The sequence below is a fragment of the Protopterus annectens genome, chromosome 12.part0 (assembly GCF_019279795.1).
Source record: "Protopterus annectens isolate FY-2018-M chromosome 12.part0, PAN1.0, whole genome shotgun sequence".
Lineage (NCBI taxonomy): Eukaryota > Metazoa > Chordata > Ceratodontiformes > Protopteridae > Protopterus > Protopterus annectens.
The window spans coordinates 313,691,767-313,716,810 of NC_056746.1; the positions used below are offsets into that span (position 1 = coordinate 313,691,767).

At 38.1% G+C, this 25,044-nt stretch overlaps 1 protein-coding gene across 6 annotated transcripts in view; it reads left to right on the forward strand.

Moving 5' to 3' along the window:
- The window catches only part of STX17 (syntaxin 17), a 1,023,817-nt gene that overhangs the window by 993,853 nt on the left and 4,920 nt on the right, over positions 1-25,044 (forward strand). For 5 of the 6 annotated variants that reach the window (XM_044089380.1, XM_044089379.1, XM_044089382.1 and 2 more), the window contains 3 exons: positions 3,698-3,798; positions 3,890-3,940; positions 11,485-11,571. In XM_044089380.1, the coding sequence (XP_043945315.1) occupies positions 3,698-3,798; positions 3,890-3,940; positions 11,485-11,571 (239 nt within the window). The remainder of the gene's footprint in view (positions 1-3,697; positions 3,799-3,889; positions 3,941-11,484; positions 11,572-25,044) is intronic. The other variant, XM_044089383.1, reaches the window with a different exon arrangement.

Genomic DNA, 25,044 nt, shown 5'->3' on the forward strand with positions numbered 1-25,044 from the left:
TGATTTTTAATTAGTCAATTATAGAAGGTAGTAAGGTATTTCTATAGGGCTTTTTTTGTACCACCGATGTGGATTGACAATTTCTATGCAGTATTATGTCATCAGCATATAGATTGATGTTTGGTGATGAAACTTGAAGTTATGTCATTCATAAGTAATGGAAAATAATATTGAACCAGTGCAGAACCCTGAGGGACTCCTGGAAAAAAGGTTCCCCGGTACTTAGGCTACCTGACTGCTTTGAGAAAGTCCTTTCTGAAGGTCAGTTTTTGAACCAGTTTACTGAATTCTGTGGATTCCAGCATACTTAGCAGATGTTATGTTCAGTATTCTTAAAGGTTCTGCAAAGGTCTGTGCATGTTGCTCCTGTTAGCCTTTTTTCCGTGGAGCAAAACAAAAATGTGATCAGTTACAGCACTTAGGTATTCTGTTCACTTCTAAAACAATGCTTAGCGATTTACAGACTTTGTTTATCAATATATGATGGACTTTATGTATCATATTTTCAAATGTTGTGGTAATCAAGAAGAGAATGTTAACTGGATGGGAATCATGAGAAGTGGATGCTGAAAAAGCCTTTAAGATAGGACTCATGGGAGGATTTTACCTGTGTTATGATAGATACATGTGCTAGGGCTTTCATTAGTTGTTTGGTAAACATTTTGAGAAATGATGATAGTTTACTGCTGGGATTGGTTTCTTTTAAGTATTTTCTTGACTTCCGAATTGGTTACATTTTCTTGACTGACTTTGAGAAAATTTCCCCTGAAGCAGAAATGAGGAGGAGTGTATCTGAAAATCTAGAAGTGAGGATTTGTTGCGCCGGTGCTCAGAATGGATGAGAATGGTTTGTGGCAGGGTGAGTAATGCTGTTTCTAAAAAGTGACTGGTTGTTCTCCTGGGGTTAGGGAGCTGAGTAAGGTTATTCACTGAAGTAGGTTAGTGTTTTGTAGTCCAGGTTTGTGTTTGCACACATTTGACATGTGTTGGCAGGTTTATTATTAATTGAAGTATGCTATGTCTAGGATTGTCTGGGTGGAACTATAGATTTGTAGCCTGGAGCCCAAGTATGAAGATTTTGTTATCTGTTGTGCTACTTTGTATCTCCACCTTAAAAATGCACATTCGTAGTAGCCCTTAGTATTTTGGGAAGTGGTGAAATTCCTTCAGAGAAGTGAAATAGATGCCGTTATTAACCTGTCTTCAGTGTATATTTATACAGGCTATAACAACTCTACTGCTGGCTTCAGTATGTACATTCCAACTGTACAGTAAAAGATATTTATTTTTATTTATGTGTGTGTATATATATATATATATATATATATATATATATATATATATTTATGTGTGTGTGTGTAGAGACACACACATACAGTGAGAGAGAGAGAGATAGATGTATATACACACAGATACACACACACACACACACACATAGTGTACAAATACAAGCTCTACAATCAAATGTCGAGTCGATCAATAATGAAAGCAAAACAAAACACTGAATGTCGAAATGTTGAATACTAACAATACCAGATGTCTGATCTTGCCATCCTTCTGGCTGCATGTCAGTACTTGATCTTGGATCCAGAGCAGCAGGGAGTTTTGGGATTCAACATGTTTGCACGATTATCAGTTTTTCTTAACTCTGAGATTCAGTGTTTTATTTCCATTATTACCCGAAACAACATTAAGATTGTTGATCTTGTAATAGTAAACCTGTATGTAATGTACATATACGATATGCACAGACACACGCACACACACGTATGTATGTATGTAAAACAAGTTGCTTAATTTTATATAATTTGATCTGAATAAATTTCATCATATTGTATTTCAGAATTAAGAACGAAAGCCCTAGCACATATTTCTAGCAATAGTTATTCTGTTAATGCAAATACATATAACCAGCTGTAATTCTAAAGCACAGATCAAGTGCTATCTGTTCATCTCAGACCTGAGCATTTTGAAGTCGAACATTTAAGTGATATGTCAGCTGTTTTAAATGTGCCTTAGCTATATGAATGTGTATTTGACCATGTTCAGTGTGCACTAAAACAAGTTATTGGTATTCCCATTGCTGTAGCTCTATCCACATTAAATTTTGCAGCCATTAATATTCCCATGGGGTTATTCACTTACAGCAAATGTTAATATATTCTACACGAGTATCTTATAAATCTGCTATATTTTATGCTGTTAACTGTGCATTACTGATGCTAATAGTCTGCTGTTTGTTGTTTACAGTGTTCTTATTCCTAATGTCTGTGCTGCTTTATATTCTGATGTTTATTCTTTTGTTGTACTTGTAACATTATCTGTATTCTCATATCTGTTTTTGCATAACAGGCCCTGGCTATGGCTGAAAAGGATCCACGGATCACTCCTGTTCCCTGGTTAACAAAAGAAAGGAAATAAGATGATAGTAGATGCCCAGACTAGTAACAGCATAGTGAATGTCCTATGGGGAGTCCTGTGTTAGATTACTAAAATAATGAACTAAACTGCAGCTTCTTAGTATTCTGCCTCAAAGCAACTGACACTTTTTCAAGAACCATTTCTGTAGAGTACGGTTGTGTAAGGTTCTTACCAAAGCAGAGCTTGAGAGACTGTTAGCAGTGTGAATAATGCTAATTTTCTGTCTTAAAGCATGCAAAGACATTTGGGATCCCACTGTTCAGAGAATTAGGATCTGAGCTGCATGGTTTGTTTACAGTGTACCAGCTATTATTTAGTTCTAATGTTTTAGAACTGTTACAGCTATGAATGCATTTTTTCTTGTTCTTACCACATTTTTCCAAATGTCTCAAAAATAACTGCTTATGGCAGGGAGTAACACTGCATTTATGTGGGAAACATGCCATAAAAAGTCTGGCTGGACAGTGACGGACATTTTTCCATAGGCGGTCAGAAGTATGATTACAACTACAACAGGCTGTCCCTTGATGACCTACTTTTAATGTTTAAGTACGTCATGCAAGTGTAGTTTCCAGTAATGCCTGTCATGATCCTGTTGGATGTTGCTCAAGAATCATGAAGAAAATTATGCATTTTAAGTAGCTGTATTATATGTACGCAAAGATATCAAGTTTAACCTGCTAAGTCACAGAATTTATCCAGTTAAAGGATGTCCATTTCAGGGCATAGTATATATATTTTTTTCACATTACTGTGCATGCAGATGTTTTGGAAAGATTTTGTAGAAATAAAAATGAAATTCCTTTGCTGAAAGTGATGCATACAACTAATGTACTATAAATAAAATTGTGTCCTTATTTAACAATACCATTTGGATGAAAACAGCAAGACAAACATCTGCACTTTCATTTAGACATCAAGCGAGTCTTTTCAAGGTGACTCATGCTTACTAAAGTACAGAACATGAGCAGTTCTTGTTTATCGGAAGTATCTACTCTATATCTCATTCCATTGTTTTAGTTTCCATCTGTAGCAGCCAGAAGATTTTTTTTCTTTTTCAAGAAGCACTTGAGAAACGCATATTTACAAATCAACACATATACCAGTCTTTTGAAAAAATTCTCAGAAAGATGGATAATAGGATTCTCATTAGTTTACTGAGTGACTGAAGCTGAGGTATTGGTGAACAGCCATTTTATTTGTTGTCTTTGTACAGGCCCAGTTTTCTTTCTTTCTCTCTCTCTGATTATGTATATGTGTGTCTTTGTTACTTTAGAGCCATTTTGCAGTTCTGGAGTACTTTCTCAGGTACATTTACCCTTGCCTCTTATTCCTCAAGATGAAGACGCTGCTGAATCTTGGGACTGTTTAGAGGAGGTAATATGTTTGACTTGCACGATTCCTTTGTACTCCTGTTATGTGCTTTAGAACTTGTTACATCATATAACACATGCATTCTCTGTTGTAGGATTTGATTGGCCTGAGCAGTTTGGTACATGAATTTTCTCAGATGGTCCATGTAAGTATGTCCAGATGCTTTTATGTGCTGGGGTAGTGCAGTGGCTTTCATAAAGTGGAATGGCAAATTTCAGGCTTAAATATGTTAGTAGCATTGTAGGAGTTGTTGCTGAAAAAGGACAGGACATTCAGACTGGCATAATTGAAACTGTCTATATTCCAGGTAACAAGCAAGCAATTTAATTGTCTTCTTAAGGTATGTCTAAAATGCTACAGTAATTTTTTTAAACATTTTTATTGTCGCACCACATTATCGACAACAGTCAATATCTCATTTTGAAATGGGATTGTGGGCTTTTCAGAATGGATTACCATTGCATATACATTTTATTTTTAAAGGAAGTGCTCTGCTAAAACAAGTGTAGTAGTATTGTGCTACAGACTTTATCCTGAAGTTAGTGCAAAGCATGAATCATGTAATAAGTAAAGGTTATTTATTGCAGCAGCAGCTAATTGTCCTAATGTTACATTAATAAAATGTGAAAGGAATTAATGAATGCCATATAGCCTGTAGAGAAAGCTCTATGTTCTACAGTGCATGTATTATTCAGTTTGTGAGGTGTTTCTTGCAGTCAGTGTATAAAATGTTTCATTTTTGTGCATAGACCACTTCCATGAAGGCAGTGACACAGTGAGTAAACACAATTTACTAGTGTAGCACTCTTACAAGGAGCACTTTACACTTGCTGTGTATTACAGCCTTTCGGACATGCAAAAGTTTCCAAGACTTTCTATGTGTATGTAGTGTACTGGTCATCATTGCACTAGGTTTGGGGACAGTGTAAAACTATAAAACACATCTTTTATCAAGCCATATGCAAATACTCAGTTTGCCTTAGCGGTGGGCATGTGCCATGCATTGAACTTGGTGGCTTGGTGCGGTACTGCATTTTATTGAAAGATATTTTTGTCAAAGTATGTTATTCATATATGTCAGCGTACTCCAAACATGTCATAGTGACATTATATTTGTAAAATCAATTATCCCATTTAGCCAGACCAGAGACCCCTCATTTCTTAAAGGGATATAAAAATAACAAAGACAGCTAAGAAAAAAACATTAAAAATGAAAAAAATGGAAAAATATTTTTTTAATTAGTGGTTGCATTCCCCCCACACACAAACACACTCCTTTTTCAAGTATTCTAACTACCCCCATGCATTTTCTTTTATTTGAGTGCACATAGCTCTAAACCTCTTTGCTACTATGATCAACTTGTTACCTGTCTCATTTCCTCCTTCTCCTGTTCCTGTGCTCCCTCTTTACCCACCCTGTCATAGTTATCCAATATAATTGTTGATTCCCCTTTCATACATTCCCTGTTCCCCATCCTGTCTTGAATAATGTCATTCTCTACTATCTGTACATGACCCTTCCACTAACTTGTAGCTTCATGGAGTAATCTTTCAACTTTTCTTCATCATGCGAAGATCCCCCAACTCTTCTTCTTGCCACCTTCATTAACTTTTTTGCACCATGAACCTTCTTTGCTAGTCCATTACTAAACCCAACTCTTTCCCTTTCATTAAAGATGCACTTCTTCAGACCAACACAGAATGAGATAAAGCAACAGAGAAAAAAGCCATTAAAATTGTAGAGACAATCAACTTAATGAGGTAACCTCAAACAACCAAACCAAAAACCACCTCCAGAGGAAGCCTTAATAGGCAAAAGTAGTAAAATGAAAAAAAGGCTTCCACAGAAAGTTCACAGAGAAATTCTGTTAAAATGTAGGCTTTAATAAAACGAAGAAGTAAAAAGCACAAATTGTGCTATTCAGGTTGCAGGTCAAACAGGATAAGCGCTTTCAGTTAAAAAACCTTCTTCAGATCCTAGTGTGCAGACCTGACTTACTGCTGTTAAATAAAGATCCTTAATTGCTCAACCAATCACATACAGCAATCAGATGCATGCCTTCCTTAAGCCTCCATTTAATTTCTTAATTAGGCTTTTCTCTTTCAAAATAGGTTTAATAGGAACTACTCTGTTGAGCCCTGGAAATAAATTAGCTCTGAGGTTCATGATCCATTTGCTTTCTTCCTTTTCAGTTTTGTTGACAATGTCTCCTCCTCGGAGGTTAGTAGTCACATTTGAGATAACCATAAAGCTAAATGAATGCCCTGGATTTTCATACATATGTCCATATACAGCTGCCCTATATGGACATATGTATGAAAATCCAGGGCATTCATTTAGCTTTATGGTTATCTCAAATGTGACTACTAACCTTCTTGGAGGAGACATTGTCAACAAAACTGAAAAGGAAGAAAGCAAATGGATCATGAACCTCAGAGCTAATTTATTTCCAGGGCTCAACAGAGTAGTTCCTATTAAACCTATTTTGAAAGAGAGAAGCCTAATTAAGAAATTAAATGGAGGCTTAAGGAAGGCGTGCATCTGATTGCTGTATGTGATTGGTTGAGCAATTAAGGATCTTTATTTAACAGCAGTAAGTCAGGTCTGCACACTAGGATCTGAAGAAGGTTTTTTAACTGAAAGCGCTTATCCTGTTTGACCTGCAACCTGAATAGCACAATTTGTGCTTTTTATTTCTTCGTTTTATTAAAGCCTACATTTTAACAGAATTTCTCAGTGAACTTTTCGTTGTGGTGGAAGCCTTTTTTTCATTTTACTAATGAGGTAACCTTGGAGCCTTCATTGCCAGTTTTAAAGTTATATTCCCATTTAAACAGGGGACTCTCTGAGCCTGGAGTATAATAATCCAGTTCATTTCTGCTGTTTTAACTTTATTCACCATGTCCTCCACTCGAGCAGAGGGGGAAAGAGAAGGAAGATGTCATTGGACCGCAGTGCCCCCAACAGATCGAGGAAGCCATAGAGTCATGTACCGGATCTATAGTTCTTGATATTTCTTTGGTTACTCTCTCTGAACCCACAGATCAAGCTTTTGGAAAATGGTCTGTCCTTTATTCTTGCTTGTCCATCTAAAATATAGTGATGTACTTAATTTGAGGTTGTTTGCAAGAAATGTTACGTTTGAAAGTATATACTCATCAGCTGAATCTTTCCATGGAACTTAAGGCTCTGAAGAGACCTAGTAATTTTAACCCCCCCCCCCCCCCATTTGTGTGCCTCCCTTGAATCTTTTTGAAGCTGTGTGAGTATGATTTGCATCAATCCTTAAATGTTCCATGTCCTAATAAACTTTACAACATGTCCTATGAGGAGTGTAGTACACTGGTTGAACTTAAGGAAAATTGTTTAATATAAATCCGAGCTGCCGATAAAGGTGAGGCCATTGTGGTTATTGATAAGTTATTTTATATGAACAGTATGAGAAGTCTTCTGCCTGATGCTTGAACATATTTTAGTATCGATAGAATTGAGATAAAAAAGCTAATTCAACAGGTTCATAGTGATTTGTATGATATCCTGATGAACAGGACGATTGACTATAATTTGTATAAATATCTGATAGTTGATGAGCCTGTTATATCAACTATACATGGTCTTCCTAAAGTGCATAATAATCTGCATAGACAACCTTTACAGCCGATTCTATCTGGCAAAGGGTGGTTAATGAGCCACTACCCATTTTTGTGGAGAGTAAGGTAAAGCCAGTCCTTGAATCTGCACCAATGGTTTTGAGAGACACTGAACATTTTCTTACAATAGTTGTTGACTTTACATGTTCTGTTGGTTTCAGGTTATATTATGGTTACTCTGGATGTTTGCACCTTGTTTACTGTAATACCCAATCTTGAAGGTGTTGATTTTATTATATTATTTTTATCTAAACACAGTAATTATTCTAACGGTTTAATTTTTCCTATTTGTTTTTATTAGATCTTATTTTGGAAAATAATGTTTGTTTTTTGTGCTGAGATCTTTGTTCAGAAACTGAATGTTGCAATGGGAACTGTGTGCACTAAATCTACGTGAACTTGGTGATGGTTCAGTGGGAGCAGGAACATGTTTTGAATGTACATAGGTTTTCCCCATATATTAAATATTACAAAAAGTCTGTGAATGATGTCTTTATGCTATGGGGAAACTCTGTTGATCGTTTAGATGAATTTATTTGGTATTTGGAAAATACGACCACGTTTTGAAATTCACTGAACACTTCTCTAGTGAGATGATTGATTTTTTTGGATGTTTGTTTGATAAAAAGGGGGAGTTGGCCATTTGGAGACCGGGATGTTCAGGAAATCATGCTAGAGAAATAGTATTTTACGTAGAACCAGCATGCATCCTGGACACATTTATCATAATGTAGTTAAAGGGCAGTCGTTTAGCATCTCTAGGCTGCTTACAGACGATGTAGATTATGAGCAAGCACTTGTGCATTTATGTGAAGATTTTGCTGAGATGAGATATTCCAAGTGGGAGATCAATGTGTCTATGAATGCTGTGAAGGAAGCTAGGGAAGGTGCTGCCAAACTTTACTTGTCTCGTGGTCAGAGAAATGTAAGTGAGCAGTGGGCCCATTACATACGGTCTAATTTGACACTGACTTACACTGAGGATATTGGGGTGATCTGTGACAGAGTTGAAAAGTACTGGCCTGTTTTATTGACAGATAATGTGATCAAGCATATTACTGGGCCTAAACTTAGCTTTTCTTTTAAGAATAGTTTGTCCTTGAAGAGGTAGCTGTGTTACAACTATAAGAATAGTTTGTCCTTGAAGAGGTAACTGTGTTAGAACTATAATGCCCTGTACAACAGTGCCTTTCCAAAATCTGATAGACCAGGTACCTTTCTTTGCTGTTCATGTAGAGCATGCTCGTGTTTCAAAAGATAAGTTCTTTGTTCTTCCGATAACTCGCAAGAAGTTTACACCTAGGTTTTATGCAGATTGTAGCTGTACTAATCTAGTCTGTTTAGCTGTTTGCAACCAGTGCACAAGTTTTTTTATGTTGGTAAGACTAATTGTTCCTTTAAGGAGCGTATCCTTGAGCATGTTAGGGATATAGGGAAGAAAGATGATTATAATGCATTAGCAAGACATATTATGCATACAACACACCGCTTTTGTTTCTTAGTCTTACAGTTGTTCATTTGTGATAAAAAAAGGGGACGTTGTGGTGAATAAAGTTGAAACAGCAGAAATTAACTGGATTATTACACTCCAAGCTCAGAGAGTCCCTGGTTTAAATGGGAATAACCTTTAAAAACCGGCATTGAAGGTGCACAGGTTACCCTGGTAAGTTGATTGTCTCTGCTGTTTTAATGGCTTTTTTCTCTGTTACTTTGTATCATTCTGAAGAAGTGCCTCTGTACATGAAAGCACTTACCAAATAAAATTACTGGTTGTATCAACTGTGTTGGTTGGTTTCTACACTATTTGTTTTTGCTTTGTTTCTTTTTTGTGAACCAGCCTTTATCCACAATGTTTGCATATTCTATTTTTTTTAATTTTAGAGGTAATATTAACTGTAAGAAACAATTGGTGAAGAACATCAGAATTAAATTATTATCTTAGTGCTTGTGTAATGGCTTTTTATGTCACAAACTTTGCTTTTGAAATCATACCATTTATCTGAAAGGGAGAAATGTCAAAGAACTTGTGAGTAATTGTAATTTTAATGTTTACCATCAGAAATATCAGCTGCAGTTTTTATACATTAAGTGCAATTTAAATAGCATGACAGCTCCAAAAATGTGTTAAGTTTGTAAAGCACATTGAAAGTCAAATTCTGTGAACACAGTATATGAAAATATAGATTAAGGTGGTCATGCACTTGCCAGAGGAACAGGTGATGGCTATCTTGATTGCTGGGTTTAAAAACCAATGTAGGATGAGCCAGGATTATAGGGAAGTAAACTAATTGGAAAATTGAACAGACTGAAATGTATAACCTTATGTGTGACATCAGGGTTTTATAGATGCATAAGTGTGTAAACTGTTTTCTGGTTGGCAAGAGTAGACAGATTGTGCAAGTTTTAGGCTGTGTCCACACTATAAGTGTTTTATAAAACTGTTTAAAAAAAAAAGCAGTATAAGGAGTTGTAGAGGTAATGCATAAATACTGCAGCTGATGTTTCTTAACAAATGAAGTATGGAGATTCTGAAGAGAGTTCCCTTTACTTCCTAGCATGAAATGCAGATATTATACCATTCCAGGGAAGTAGCGGTTCCTGTCTTTCTCATGTATAGACCTACCTTTCTAGACTTGTTCAAGTAATTGTGCTCAGCTGTTATTTTGAAAATTGCTAGAATACCTAGTACTGTAGTGGTTTGAGCATTTTTACTATTGCAGACATGTCTGAGGGCTTCTGAAATAATGTAATCATTACAGGAGCTCTAGTGTGCCTAGTAATTCTGACACCTATAACTACAATTTGAATTTCCTACGCAGAATATTTATCCTGTTTTGTCTCTGTCCTTTTCATATGATATGAATTGCTCACTCCTCTTGTAGCATTCCCAAATATTATCATCATTCCTTTCATGTAATGCTGATCATCACTCACTTATCAGAACCAGTAATGTGGCACTGGGGATCACGAATGATGGAAACTGGTATGATCTACCAGAATTAAACTGGGTGTGGTTCTGTTCTTCTTCCTAAGTGGCATTACACTATTGCTTATGTCTATGATTGTAACAGACACATGTAGTTTTTGCTGCTTATGTTTTTCCCTGCTGGATAAGCTAACTTGTCTTGTTACTTTGTCTCCACCTATTTGCAGTCAAATAAAACAAGGTGGTTGATCAGTGCCATACTAGAAGAGAGCTGTCCCTGAAAGGCTTAGCCATCTGTCCCTACCTAGTCTTCATCATGTGCTGGGTGTCTAACTATACCATTGATGCATAACAGCTGGATGACATGCATCCCTTCCATTTTGCTGCTTCTTGCACTTTTTCTCTGAAATTCCTTGGTTAGTTGTTTTTTGTGACAGTATGGATGTTTGTATAATGGTGTGATTTCATAAGCAAAGGAATACGACTTCATATGTTTGCCAGAATCAGAGAGGATTCCTTTAGCATAAAAAAATCTGACCAGCACCTTAAGAAGTGCATAGCAGTAACCATATTTCTTTCCTTTTGACTTAATCCTTCCTAAATATTAGTCAGACATGTATTGAATTTGTCTTGCAACTTTACGTCATACAGATTGTATATGCAGGTTGTCACACTAAGTACAAAACGCACACTAACAGAAGGTTCATCTGTTTAGATTAAGTGCATTTTGCCTTCCCCTTAGGCTAAAAGTCAGTAGTTGTTTGAGCCTAATAGGAAGATAGCAAAGAACAATTCTGTATGTTTCCATTGAAGGCAGTATTCTGTTTCAGTTGCTGTAGATCAGTATCTGCACTAAGATACAAAAAAAAGGCCTTTGGTTAGTTGTTAAATGCCACAGGTTTGATGCTGACAGATTTTTTTTTTTAATCATTGAGTGCTGCTGTATAGTTTTAGCAGGGTTTATTAATAAAATGCCATTAAGGAGTGTGTCGCTACACTGAGGAGGAGATGAAAGCTACTGCAGAGCCCTGATTACAGGAATTAAAACTGTGTGTATTTGCTTACCGCTGCTTCCCAGCAGGAACCCTTACTCATAATTCCTTCGCATCTAGTCTCAACAGGAGAAGATTGACAGCATTGAAGACCATGTCAGCACTGCTGCTGTGAACGTGGAAGAGGGAACCAAAAACCTGGGGAAGGTAGGGAGCTTCTCCTGCTGGTGAATCAATGGCACTCTGCCTGCCAGCAATATTCTGTATTAACCCGATTGATTTGGGGTCTCGAGTGTTGCAGGAGCCAGCAATTAAGGAAATGAGGGAGGAGTGACACACGAGAAGTGAAAAATCAATGTGTACTTTAATGTGCTTTTGCAACTGGTTAAATGTACTTCTTGTAAATTAAAGTAAACATTTATATTAAGAACTTAGTTTCACTGATGACCCAAAGGTTTTGTTTTACTTAAACTTTGACCAGGAAATTGTGGCAAGCAAACATTAACCCTAGCTAGCAAATTAGATCCTTGTCTAAACAGCTAAAGCAGATTTTTTTTTCATTACTTTTCATTTGTTGATGCAGCTGATTTTCACGTATTTCCTGCCACTAAAAATATAAACTATAGTTTATATGAGAATGATGCAGTGATACTGTTGATAAATAACAGCAGATATTGAGATTCAAGATAGTTAACTGAGTCACTGGATATTCTGCCTCATGGATAAAGTTTAAGTATCACAGAGAATTAACTCATTCCTGCAGTTTGGAAAGGCTGTTATTTGTACTATAGCTTTACCACATGAATAACCAAAAATGAAAATCTGTATCTAGAATGGCTTAAAAGAAACAAATATAGGCTTATTGCACTAGTGTATGCTTACAGGTGTACTCATTGAGACCCAATCCTTTTCATTCCCTTCTACAGCATACAAAAAAAAAAAAGTTCTAGGCTGCCTCAAGCATTTCTGTCCTCCTTCCACTTAGAACCACAGCTGTGGCTAAACTTCTGAAGTGTTCACAGCCTCAATATTTGATAGGGGGACTTTTGGAAGGAAGGCCACATGAGAAGCTATATGATGAAACTTGGAGTTTTTTTGTGCAGACTTGTGTGGGAATGCCATGTGTGTATATATAGATGTCTTCTACAGTTGGTAGAAATTTTGTTTTGTCAGGATGGAAATTATTGGTCTTGTTTCTTCGAACCAGAAATTGACTAAGCATGAGTATATGTTAGACTAAGATCACAAAACAGTACAGGTAATAACATTTCTCCTTATCCCTATTATTGTGCAGTCCCAGAGTTAGTTAGATGGAGGAGATTATCCACCCACCCCATTCCCACCCCCCTCAAAAACAATGTTTTGTATTGTTTTCTGTATTTTTCAGTAGTTCACATTGTCTTTTTTTCATCTAAATGGGTTTCCTTTTAAAGCATTCTCAGTGGACACACAAAGCCACACACACACACACACACACACACACACACGTGTATATGTATGTGTGTGTATATATATATATATATATATATATATATATATATATATATATATATATATATATATATATATATATATATATATATATAGATTCACGTTATAGCATCAAAATACTGAATTATCGAAATTCAGTATCACAAAACTATAAAGTTGAATCCCCTGAACGCCGAGCATACACAAATGCGAAACACAAAAACCGCGAATCTACAAACTCCCATCAAACACACATCATACACAAAAAAACACATACATCCACCAGTGTCCATACCTCCCAACACTTCCCTACAATAAGCATAACACACACGCATACAACCAAACACATACACCTATATGTAGGGTAAGGCCCAAGCCCTCCCCCCCACCCCCCCTCTTACTGTACTGTACCTGTTCCAACACACACAAACACACAACACACACAACCCAGCATTGCACATTCCACAGCCCCCACACACATCACACACACACAAACACCACACACACTAACACCTAACACCACACACACTGCACACCACACACACACCACACACACCACAACCCACACCAAACAAACACACACAAACCCTCAAAAACAAAACACTTACACTTACTCGCTACGCTATCTGCCCACTGGTTATACATAATCCATTCGACACTTCCTGGTTCAAGGTTTTTCGCCCATTCGATTTTACAGCTCTCCGAATTCTAAAATTCTATATTTTAGCATTTTGAGCAAGTAAAGTGAATCCATACATATTTATATATATATATATATATATATATATATATATATATATATATATATACACACACACACACACACACACACACACACACACACACACACACACACACACTTTGTTCCTAGTCGAGCCACACAAGAGTCAACATGCATATTGTCGACATGCTTAGGTCAACAAAAACACATCAACACTGTACTGCACCTGCTCTAAGGCTAAGTCAGACATAAGGGATGGTGGTGAAGAATTGAAAGGCCAGGCACTGACTGAAGAAGCATCCCTCTTAGACCATCACTGTGATAGCCTTTGGCCAATTACAGAGGATGCTGTCCTTTATCTCATGCCAGTCACTACCCAATGACAGTGAGAGAAGCAGAAGAACATCCCTTGGCTCATAGTTTTGAGGAAATTCCAGCACTTCCCCACCTATATGAAGTCACTGGCCTGATTGAGTGAAAAAAGTCCTTAAGTGTCTCTGTGCATTCTTAGTAGAAAAGTGTTAGAACCTATGTGTCAAAATATCTACTCCTCTTACATGTCAAAGACAACTTCCTGGGCATACTAGATTAAACTGTTATGGGTCATGTCACAACAAATGGAGCTCATAGATACCTGCAACATTAGAAGTGTATGATTTGCTAATATTTGGTGGGCTCTGTCCCTGAGGATGTGAGAGCATACCCGTATGACGGACATATGATGCCAGTTCAAGGCCCTGAACCAGTCTTTCATGAGCTATTGCCGTCTCGAGCTTGTGCTCTCTTGGATGTTGGTACCTGGCATCTACCATCTTTAACTTGCTGTGATCGTCTGTCAAGTGAGGTAAAAGCAGACCATTCCCTACCAGATATTAGAGCATACAAGTGTCATGTGTCCCTGGGACCGGGGTTCCAAAGAACCTGAGGTCTTTGTTTTGGAGCCTGATAAGCACATCAAGACTACGTCCTTTCCTGTAGCTTTTGCCAAGATTCCCCCTCCTTTTGAAAGACACTAACACTTATGAATTTATCTGTGCAGTGACTTGTAGTCCCTCTGACTTTTCCCATTTAAAGTAAAAGAAAGGATACAAGCCATGAGACTTACCCCTGTGGAAACTGTTACAAAGAATATTATTTATGCCTTCTGCTGCAGACAAAGATGCTTTACAGACCCCTCCCCAAAGAAAGGAGTGACATCATTAGTAAGCATTCGAAGGCAGATTCCTTTGTGATCTGCTCAGTCCAGTATGTATTCTTTATTAATTTGCTGTTAGATGAGAAGTCCAAACCTTTAGACTGGATGGGCAAAAGGATGGTCTGTCTTCTGAGCCCTTAAAAATGTTGGTCATGTGATATAGGCCTCTTAGCAGAAGGGGTGGCTTGTGTTCCCATACCTGCCTAACATACTCTTTGTGCCTCTGTTAAGAAGCTTCCTGGGAGCAGGATTTTCTTGGGTCATTCCATGATTTCATGCACTGAGGATAACAATAAACTGAAAGAAATCCTCTCGGGTGCCAGCTGAAAAGATTACTTTCTCTAAGGTGTAGTGTGGATACTGTCCAGTCTCAATAATTTCTGCCCACATTGAGGCACCAGGAGTAGTCGACCATAGGTAGAAGCATTTACAACACTTGTCCACCACTTATGAGTTGTAGCAGACACCATTTCCAGTTTATTTGCACACGTGACAGAGGATGTTTCAGTGGGCTGTGAATTCTCAGTGGCTGCAGATTCATCATGCCCTAAGAAACATATTCTTGTGGTTAGATGGAACTACCCTGCCTTAAGCTGACCTGCCACAAAAGCAGATAGTGGATGCTTTTCTGGTAGGTTAGATAACTCTCCATGACTTTGCCGTAGTACAGAGAATTCCTCCTGTCCCTTCATGAAACAAAAGCAAAAAGTGCTGTGCTAGCACCAGAGTCCTATCTGCGTTCATTCTTCTATCCTTCCAGTTTCCAGCTCAAGGCAAAACATGTGCAAACACAAAAAGAAGACAACAACAAAACAGCTTGAGGAAGACATTGTCAGATAAGTAAAAACTCTCAAATCTGTCTTACTATATACATCAAAAAACAGTCCTCATATGTTTCCCAACTATATGTATGCTTTTACAGAACATTCTTGAAATACATATATATATGTGTGTATATATATATATATATATATATATATATATATATATATATATATATGTATAGGTTCATAGGTAGGTACTAGGCTATCTGCCCGAAGGCATTTATGAGCCTAGCCAGAATGTTTGCTTTCGCCACCCCCTTAGATTAGTTCCCTGTGCCTCTGTCCAGCAGAGCCACTGAAGTGATCCCCGGGGTAAACTTTCTGTTTCCCATCCAGTCGTCAAGGTTTCTCTTGAAGAGTGCTAGCAAGGAGATCTGCCTAATGCAGATTGGAATCTTGTTCCAAAACATGGGGGAAGTCTCTGGGACAGGAATCTATCCCTCCAGCACATCCTATTTATTGTTGTGGTGAGGTTTAGATCCCTAGAGCATGTGGCTCGAGGGGATAAGGTTTTCTTTAGGTGGAGCATGTCCATCAATTCTGGGTTGGACATGGCCTTGTATATCAGGCAGAGATCACCCCTGAGCAGGCAGTATGCAACTGAGTACAGCTGGAGTTTCTTCAGTTGAGCTGCATAAGGCATCTGTTTGAGGCCAGTGATCCTCTTGGTGAGGTCTTCTGTGGCCTTTCGAGCTGTTGCACATATCTTGTAAGGTACATCCCAAATGGGGTGTTGTCCTCTATGATGGGTCTGATGATTGATGAGTAGAGGGGCACAATGACCTCTTTTGATCTGGATGCAAACCCTTTTGTGATTAGGTGGGACACATAGAAGGATTTTCTAACCACGCTTGGGTCCCCAGGTACTTTATTATTTCCAAAAGGGAATAACTATGCACTTTTTGGCATTTAACTTGAGGCCATGATTTTGACACCAGGTATCCGTCTCAGTGAGACCCTTTTGGAAGATGTCTGTGTCAGCCGGTGAGTCAATTGTAGCTCCTAGTTTGCAGTCGTCTGCGAACTTGGTCAGCCATAGTCCTCCTGTGCTTGTCTGTACCTCTGAAAAGTGTATGCCGAACAGGAGGGGTCCTAGGACTGAGCCCTGGGGAACGCCACTTGTAACCGGTTTAGAGTCAGAGCTAGCTCCCACAACTCTCTCCATGTGGGTTCTGTCCGTGAGCCAATTGGCAACCCATCTTGTGACATAGGGGTTTATGTTCAGGCTGGTGAGCTTGTCTATAATACCAGAATGGGGAATGGTGTTGAAGGCCTTTGTGAGGTCTAGGTAGGCTGTGTGTACCACCTTTCCCTCGTCTATAGCCTTGGTAACTGTCTCAAAGAAGTCCACCAGGTTTAGGAGGCAGGGGTTAGTTCATCTTTGAGCTCATGTAGGACGCATCCTCGGACACTGATGCTGTGTTTTTGGCTTTGGAGAGTGCTATTTTAACCTGAGTGTCTGTGATTTCAGGAGCTCTACATTCTTCTGGTATGGTTATGGGCCCTTTTGGGGGTGAAGTTTGCACTGAACCTGTCTGCCAGGATGTTGGCAATATCAGTTGGTTCAGTGTATTTTGTGCCATTCTGCACCAACTCCGAGCAGATCTGAGCATTGCCACTTAGATTCTTGACATAGCTAAAGAATGCCTTGTGGTTATCTTTGGAGTCCTTGGCAAGTTTTCTTTCAGAGCTTGCCTTGGATGACTTTACGAGGGATCGTAGTTTCTTGCTGATACTGATCAGGGATGTCTTCCCTTCTTGGGATTTTACTCTCTTCTGTACTAGTTTCCTCCTTCTGTTGTATAGCTTGTTTATGGCAGGGGTCCACCAGACTGGTTTCCTTTTCTTGGAGGAGTGAGTCTTGGTTTTGCTTGGGATAGCATGATCTATGCATTCTTGTAGGTGCGCGTAGAATGCATTAGTAAAGGATTTTGCAGCTTGGATAGCGTTATCCTTTAGCATGGGGGCTTTGAAAATTTTCACCTCCGTCTTAAGTAATGTGAAGTTTGCTTTTGAAAAGTTTTTCACAGTGGTTTCCTTGTCCGGGGGTGGGGGCAGAATGTGGATATCCAAAATGATTTGTTTATGGTCAGATCTAATCAGCGAGGGGTTGATCTCCGGTGTGGAACACCACTCGCCCATGTTAGTGATGACCAGGTCCAATATGTTGTCACCTCTGGTGGGAGTGTTGACCAGTTGTTCCAGGGCGTTTGAGTTTATAAATTCTAGGAAATGTTGGGCAAGGGAGTTAGTACTTGATAAGTTCTCCCAGTTAATTTTGGGTAGTTGAAATCACCCAATATTAGGGTGTTTGGTAGGACCTTTATGTTACCCAGTGTTTCCAGAAATGTGGAATGGGGTCCTGGGACATGGTGGGTGATCTGTAGCAAGCTAAAATTTGAATTGCAGTTTTGCCCGTTGTTATTTGCATGTGGATAATCTCCGAATCATCATGCTGTGCCACTAACCTGGAGGTGTGGGTATCCTTGATGAATATGGATACTCCTCCGCCTTTTGTATTTCGGTCTGGGTTCTGTGGCCGAAATGTTTGGTATGAGTTGTAGCCTGGTAGTGCTGGGGTGCTCTCTGGAGCCTTAAACCAGGTTTCTGTTACTGCACATATATCGATTTTCTCCATACTGAGGAGTGCCTCGAGTGCATGCATTTTGAGGTTTAGACTTCTGGCATTGAGTAATATTACCCTCAAATTTTTGCTACTTGTGCTATTTATGGTGGTGGGTTTGTCTTTTGAGCCTTGCCTAAAAAAGGCACTATGGGGGTGGCAAGAGCCTTGGCCAGTATTCAAAAGCCTAAGGGTGACAGGTGCAAGCCATCTCTAGCGAAGCAGCTTGGCTTGTCGAGCATGTCATCCCAGGCAGACAGACACTGGATCTCCTTTGAATGACACCAGAAACTTAGCCAGTTGTTGAAATTGATTATTTTTTTTGTTATACCGTGGTATCATTCTTGGTGAGGGCAGGATGCTACTCTGGGTCAGGGTCATACCGGCCTGGGCTACGTGATTAGAGAGCTCTTCTATGTCTCTCTTCATGTAGTCCAGGGAGGTACAGCTCAGGTCAGTTATACCAACATGGACAATGACAGGGTCGTATTTGTAGTTGTTCTGGAGTGACCTGAGTGCTTGTGTTATGTGGCGGATCCTGGCACCCGACAGACAGCTAACAGTAACCTTCTCCTTATTCAGCCTAGTGAGTGGGATGTCAGTGTGCCTGACTATAGAGTCACCTATTACTAGTACGTTGGGTATGTTATTTTGCCTTGAGGGCTGTGATTGCGTGGCACACTGGTTTTGTGAAGTATGTGTTTCATGGTTTGTGTTGGGGGTGGAGGTTGCTTGGATGTCTGCTTTGGAGGGCTCTGTTGCTTTTGCAGATTTTTATTTAGAGCCTCTGAGTATGTTTTCGTATATTTACGTTTGTTTTTTGCCGGTGCTGGTTTAATGGGTCTGTGTGAGACTGGTGGTGTGATGCCAGTATTTCCTTTCTCCTCTTGACTGTCTGATCCAGTCTTGGGTTCAGTGAGCTTAGCCTCTGCTTTGACTGTATAATTGCATCTCTCGCATGTATTAGTGTTTGTTGGTAGGAGGAGAGGGTTGTCTATGTACATGAGGCAGTTGTAACATTGCCTCAAAATGCCCAGATTCACCAGTTGGACTGTAGAGTACACCTGAAACTGCCCTTTGGACATGCTTGGATAGGTACAGTAAACTGTTTTACTGAATGGCTGGTAAGGTCGAATAGAGAGCCTTGTCCTTCTGTAGTGCTAGGGTTTATAAGTGGTTGCTATGAGTTTTGAGCAACTGCCGAGCTGAGAAATGAATGGCTTGAGTGCTTAAGATGAAAGTTTGTCTAGTTCCTAGGGAAAAATTGAAGAGGAGACTTTGTGGAGCCAGGAATAGTTATACCCTAGCTAACCGGCGCTGCCTGGCGTGCAAAACCAGGCAAATGCGTTTTTTATAGCAGGGAAATAACAGAGAGAAATTAACCCAAAATGGCCAATAAACTACTACTTTCTGGGCTGAAACCACTCCTCCAGGGACAGATAGGCTGCTCAAAGCTCCCCTCTCTCACAGGTGAACAGAACAACTTCCTTCTATCCAAGTAAGGTATGGGCAAACACAGAGATTTGTAACACAGCCCTGAATTCAGCACTAATCTGAAAAATGGACTATAATAGCTTAGAAAGGTGGAAACAAGTATATATATATATATATATATATATATATATATATATATATGTATGTAGATATATATATATATATATATATATATATATATATATATATATATATATATATGTATGTATGTATGTGTGTGTGTGTGTGTATATATATATATATATATATATATATGCGTAAATGTGTAGGGTTCCTCGTACCACAATCTAATTACATTTCCTAACACTACTCTCAATATTCACTAATGATAACCATCTTTTTATGCCTTGTTATAAGCATTATTTTAACCCTATTTTTGAATTTAGTCCTAATGACTCCACCCATTTATTTATAGGTATATTATTTAGTCTAGAACAAGTTTGCATTTTCTGAATTAAATCTGAACTGTTTTGATATATTGCGTTACTTGATGATAACCGATTGGTATATTGTCTTACAACTTCTCATGGTGAGAAACTGTATTTCTTTGTTTTGTAGAATGAATGCAATGTTAGGATTCTTAAACTCATTCATTGTATGCAGCTCTTTTCATTATATTATATTAATAAAATTAAAGAGTTAAAATTGTATTTTCCCACTGGATCATGAGTATAATTTATGTGGATGAGCATGAATCTTTAACTGTAGATTTCCCAAGTTTACAAGTTTATTTACTTAGGTAGCACAAATATTGTCAAATTTTAGATGAGGGAATGAAGAAATTGAAAGTGATATTTTGAATGTGGACATTAACTGATATGGTACACAGACTCGGTAAGTAAATTTAAAATATTAAACATGACCTGAAAAAAATGGCACTCAGTATTGTGGGAGAACGCTTTCACATCCCTTGAACTAGTTACTATTATTATAATTAGTGTTATTCTTACTTTCCTCCTCCACTCCTACGATTACTTTTGTTTGCATCAAGATAATTGCAAGTTAATGAAACATGGATTACCGTCTTGGGCTTTTCACAGGATTTTGCCAAGCTAGTGATGATAATTCAGGGAAATTGTAGAGCCAAGCCTCTCACCCCCTCCCCACACACACAGGTACTGACCAGTAAGTGTTTTCTTCACCTCCTCCTTGCAAATTGCAATGTGTTCAGAGCCACTGCATCCTGTGAGCCAACATCTGCATACGGAATCTGAAATTCTAACTTCAATGACCTGACAGGCAAAGTAAAATGTTGACCAAACAAAATGATGGAAGTCTTTAACTGTTGCATGAAATAGATTGCTCACAACTGAGTGTGCAGTCACAGTTTGATATTGACTGGCTCTGGTGAGTTCCATTACGGATAGTAGAATGTCCTAAGGTGTACTTACATATGGAGCATAGATACTGCTTTGAAGTGGCTTAGGTTGTATGCATTTCACAGTTCTTATTTGACCTAATCTATCAACTTTTAGGTTCTGTGTCGTATTCTTACTCCATTACATTGTAACTAAAAGGACATGGCCAAGCTCCTCAGGAGCAGATGTGTTCTTAACTTGTGTTGCAGAATCTCCTGGTGACCTGTCATGTTGTAAACAGTTTCTTCCTTAAATGTTCATATATCAGGACTGTTGGGTTCAGTGTAGATGTACGAAGATGAATGTACAGCACATCAGAGAAAGAAGGCCATTTGCAAACATTCTAATTGTGCCATACAGCCTCAACTGTGTGGTATGTAGTAAAAACAATATAGACATACAATTACCAGCCCCACCTAATTCAGCGTTTTTTCTATAGCAGAACACATTATGTTATTTTATTTTATTTTTATTTTGTTTACCAGGTTAGTCCAACTGGGAAGAAAAGCTCCAACATCTTGCCAACATTTTTAAACAGACATTCGGTAATATATATGAACAGATAATAAGCAAATTACTTTAACAATTGCACATACGTTTGCTAATTAGATTACATGATTTATATGAAGTAAAAGAAATTATTACATTATAAAAGATGCTTATGCATTTAGTTAATGTTGAACATTGTGCATTTGAAAAGTTGTATTAGTGAGTTTGTCAAATAGATAATAGATCTTGTGATTAGAATTTGAAAGAAAAGGGAGTGAGGAAAGGAACTTGGCAGGGCATAAAATGTTAATATTGTAGTTAAAAGGTGGGGTATTAACCAGGTTCAAAGTATATATATAGCTTTCGTAAGGTTTATATTACAAGTACAGAAGCAGGGTGACAAACAGTGTTGCAAAACTACATGTAAGTTTCATAGTTCATAGATAAATATTAGGCTATTAGCCTACATACTATCATTGCAAATCTAGCTAATAACTAGTGTCAAAATCAAACCCTAGACCTTGTATCTGTGTGGTAATGACCTTTACCATTCCTCCAACCCTGTCCGTCTGGGAGATGCTAGTAAAACTTTTCAGATATTTGTGATCACTACTTGTGGGGTATGGTATTCTGAGTGAAAAGAAATGGTTTTACAGTATGGGAAGTTGAATATTACAGTGGCAGTTCTCCTGTAGATATACAGGAGCAGATTGTTGATAGGTGAAGTTTTAGTTATGTTTAAAATGAGTTTGCATTCTGAATGGATTTCAATGGTAGTGGGGTATGTGGTTCCATACTTTAGCTACACTATTTGGATATAGAGAGTCATGTGCAGCATTAGATGTTTTAGTTAGAGTAGTTAGTGATTCTTCTCTACAGAGTAACATTTTATTAGGGGAGTAATGTTGTATTAAGTTGTTAAGGGCTGGGCAGTTTTCTGTCTTATAGAGAATTCTGTGTGTTGTAGTTAGCTCAGCTAGAGCTGGTGATGTGATGGTTCTAACCAGTTTTAATTCCCTGAATGCTAGGCAGAGAATTAAACTGGTTAGAACTACCAGTTTAATTCTCTTGGGTTCTAGGCAGTAGTGTGCCCTGTTATAGTTTACAGCAAATTTGGCTATTTTGTTATAACAACACTGCGCAAGTTTGGATAGTTGCGAGACTTGAAGGTTATTGAAGACTGAGGCAGCATAGATGAAATATGGCAGTAAGAAAGTAGAGACTTGTATGGCTGGGTCTATATTAGAACATCGAAGGTTCAAAACTTCGAATGTTCTAATATCGAACCCTATTCAGCGAAAGCTGAAAACATCGAACATACAGAACACACCACTAACTATCCACTTACTTTAACCCAAACCCTAACCCTAAGGTCCGTCACTATCGCACACTCACCTCACCTGTGCCCTAACCCTAACTCACCTACTCCACCCTAACCCTCACGTCCACACAATCGCACACATACCTAACCCGCACCCTAACCCTAACTAACCTAACCCACACTCAATCGCACACTTACCTGAACCCGACCCATAACTTTCCACCACAGCGCTGAAAATACCAAAGCAACAGAAACGGACAACTGAATTCTTTCCCTAGGAAAAAATTAGGTTTTCTGTTGCTTCGATATTTTCAGCTTTCGCTGAATAGGTTTCAATATTAGAACATTCGAAGTTTCAAAACTTCGATGTTCTAATATAGACCCTTATGGCCTTGTCAGTGAGGTGAGTTTTTACTCTTAATAAATATACCAAATTTTTCATGAGTTTTTTATGGTGGTCAAATTTCAACCGGTCATCTATGGTGACACCCTGTAATTTTGTGGGTTTACTTATTCTATCACAGTATTGTTGACCGAGGTAATAGTGAAAAATATTGTTCCGGTAAATATGTGTTTTAGGGTAAAGAGCAGTCATTTGTTTATTTTTTAAAGTTCAGAAGTTATTTCAAATTGTCAAGCCATATTTCAGTTGATAAGAATTGTTGTATAAATTCTTGGAGTTTAGAGATTGAGTTTTTGCGGAGTAGATTATGGTCAACTCATCAGTGTATTAAACATGGGCAGCATCTTTTTTAGCAGCGTAGCTGTCATTGATAAATATGTTGAAAAGTACAGGGTCTAATATAGATCCTTGTGGGAAACCAAGTGTCATTGGCAAGAAGGTGAGGAAATCATTTTTCCATTTAACTACTTGTGCTCTATTTAAGAGGTAGGTATGGAAGCATTGCAATGATGAGATTTACAGCGTTAAGAATGACAGTTTTACATATGTAAGAGTCTCTGGTAGGAGACCGTATCAAAAGCTGTTGATAAGTGTAGGAAGATGATGGAGACTAGGTTTCTGACATCTCTTTGGGTGTTGACATTATTAACAAAATTCAGCAAAGCAGTATTTGTGCTGTGATGAGGACTGAAGCTGGTTATGTATTAGGAAATTGAGAAGTTGCATATGAATACATTTACATTTTTCTAAGATTTCTGATAAGTGAGATAAAATGACAAATGATCTCAGAGGCAGTTAAAATTAACAAACATTATGATTCATATATATTGCTATAAATCATATAACCTAAGCAACATTGCATAAATTATTCAATTCCTGCCCCCCCCCTTTTTTTAACAAGAAACATCTTTATTAAACCATCACTTATGACATAAGCAATCATACGTTTATATAAAAGAAAACAAACCACACAGACACAATCCTAGTTGGAAGTATCTTGCATCACAAACCATACTGACACACTTCTAGTTGCAAACATAATACATCACTTATCTACCCAATCATTTTCAGTCAGATATTACATAGCTCATTTTAAAGCCTTCCCACTTTTCCTATGTAGTTTGCTCCTCCCTTTTTCTAAAGATCTCAATTCCAGTTGTTTTATCTCTGTTACTATTTTTACTACTTCTGATATAGTTGGTTTAGATTTTGATGTCCATTTTGTAGTAATTGCTTTTTTAGCAGCCACCATAATTAGAGACAAGGTCTTACCATGTCTAGGCAATTTCAGTACTGTGTCATAGCTCAGAAAAATCATCTCCCTCATCACTCCAACCTGCCCACCCAACATCTCCAACATTGCATCCAGCAGGGAATCTTTAAAGTCCGCCAACTCACTACACTCCCTTAAAATATGTTCCCAGTTACCTGTTTCCTCTCTGTCACACCTCAGACATTTGATATCTACCTGAGGAGTCTACTTGGGGTATAAAAATATATATGTAAACATTTCCAAGCAAAAATCCTAAATCTTCTAGATTTTGTTGCATATTTGGGAGATGTACATATATCCTCCCATTGTTTCTTTGTGAATTGCTTATCCAATCCCTCTTCCCAATCCTTAATAACCTCCTCTCTTTGATTCTTATAATTATGATGCAATATTTTATATGCTCTAATTATTCCTTTTTTAATGGCAGCTTCTGTTCTAGATTATACTAAAAACTGTACCATGCTGGTCTTTCATTTAGGAGCCCATTATTTCTTTCTTTTTGCCTATAC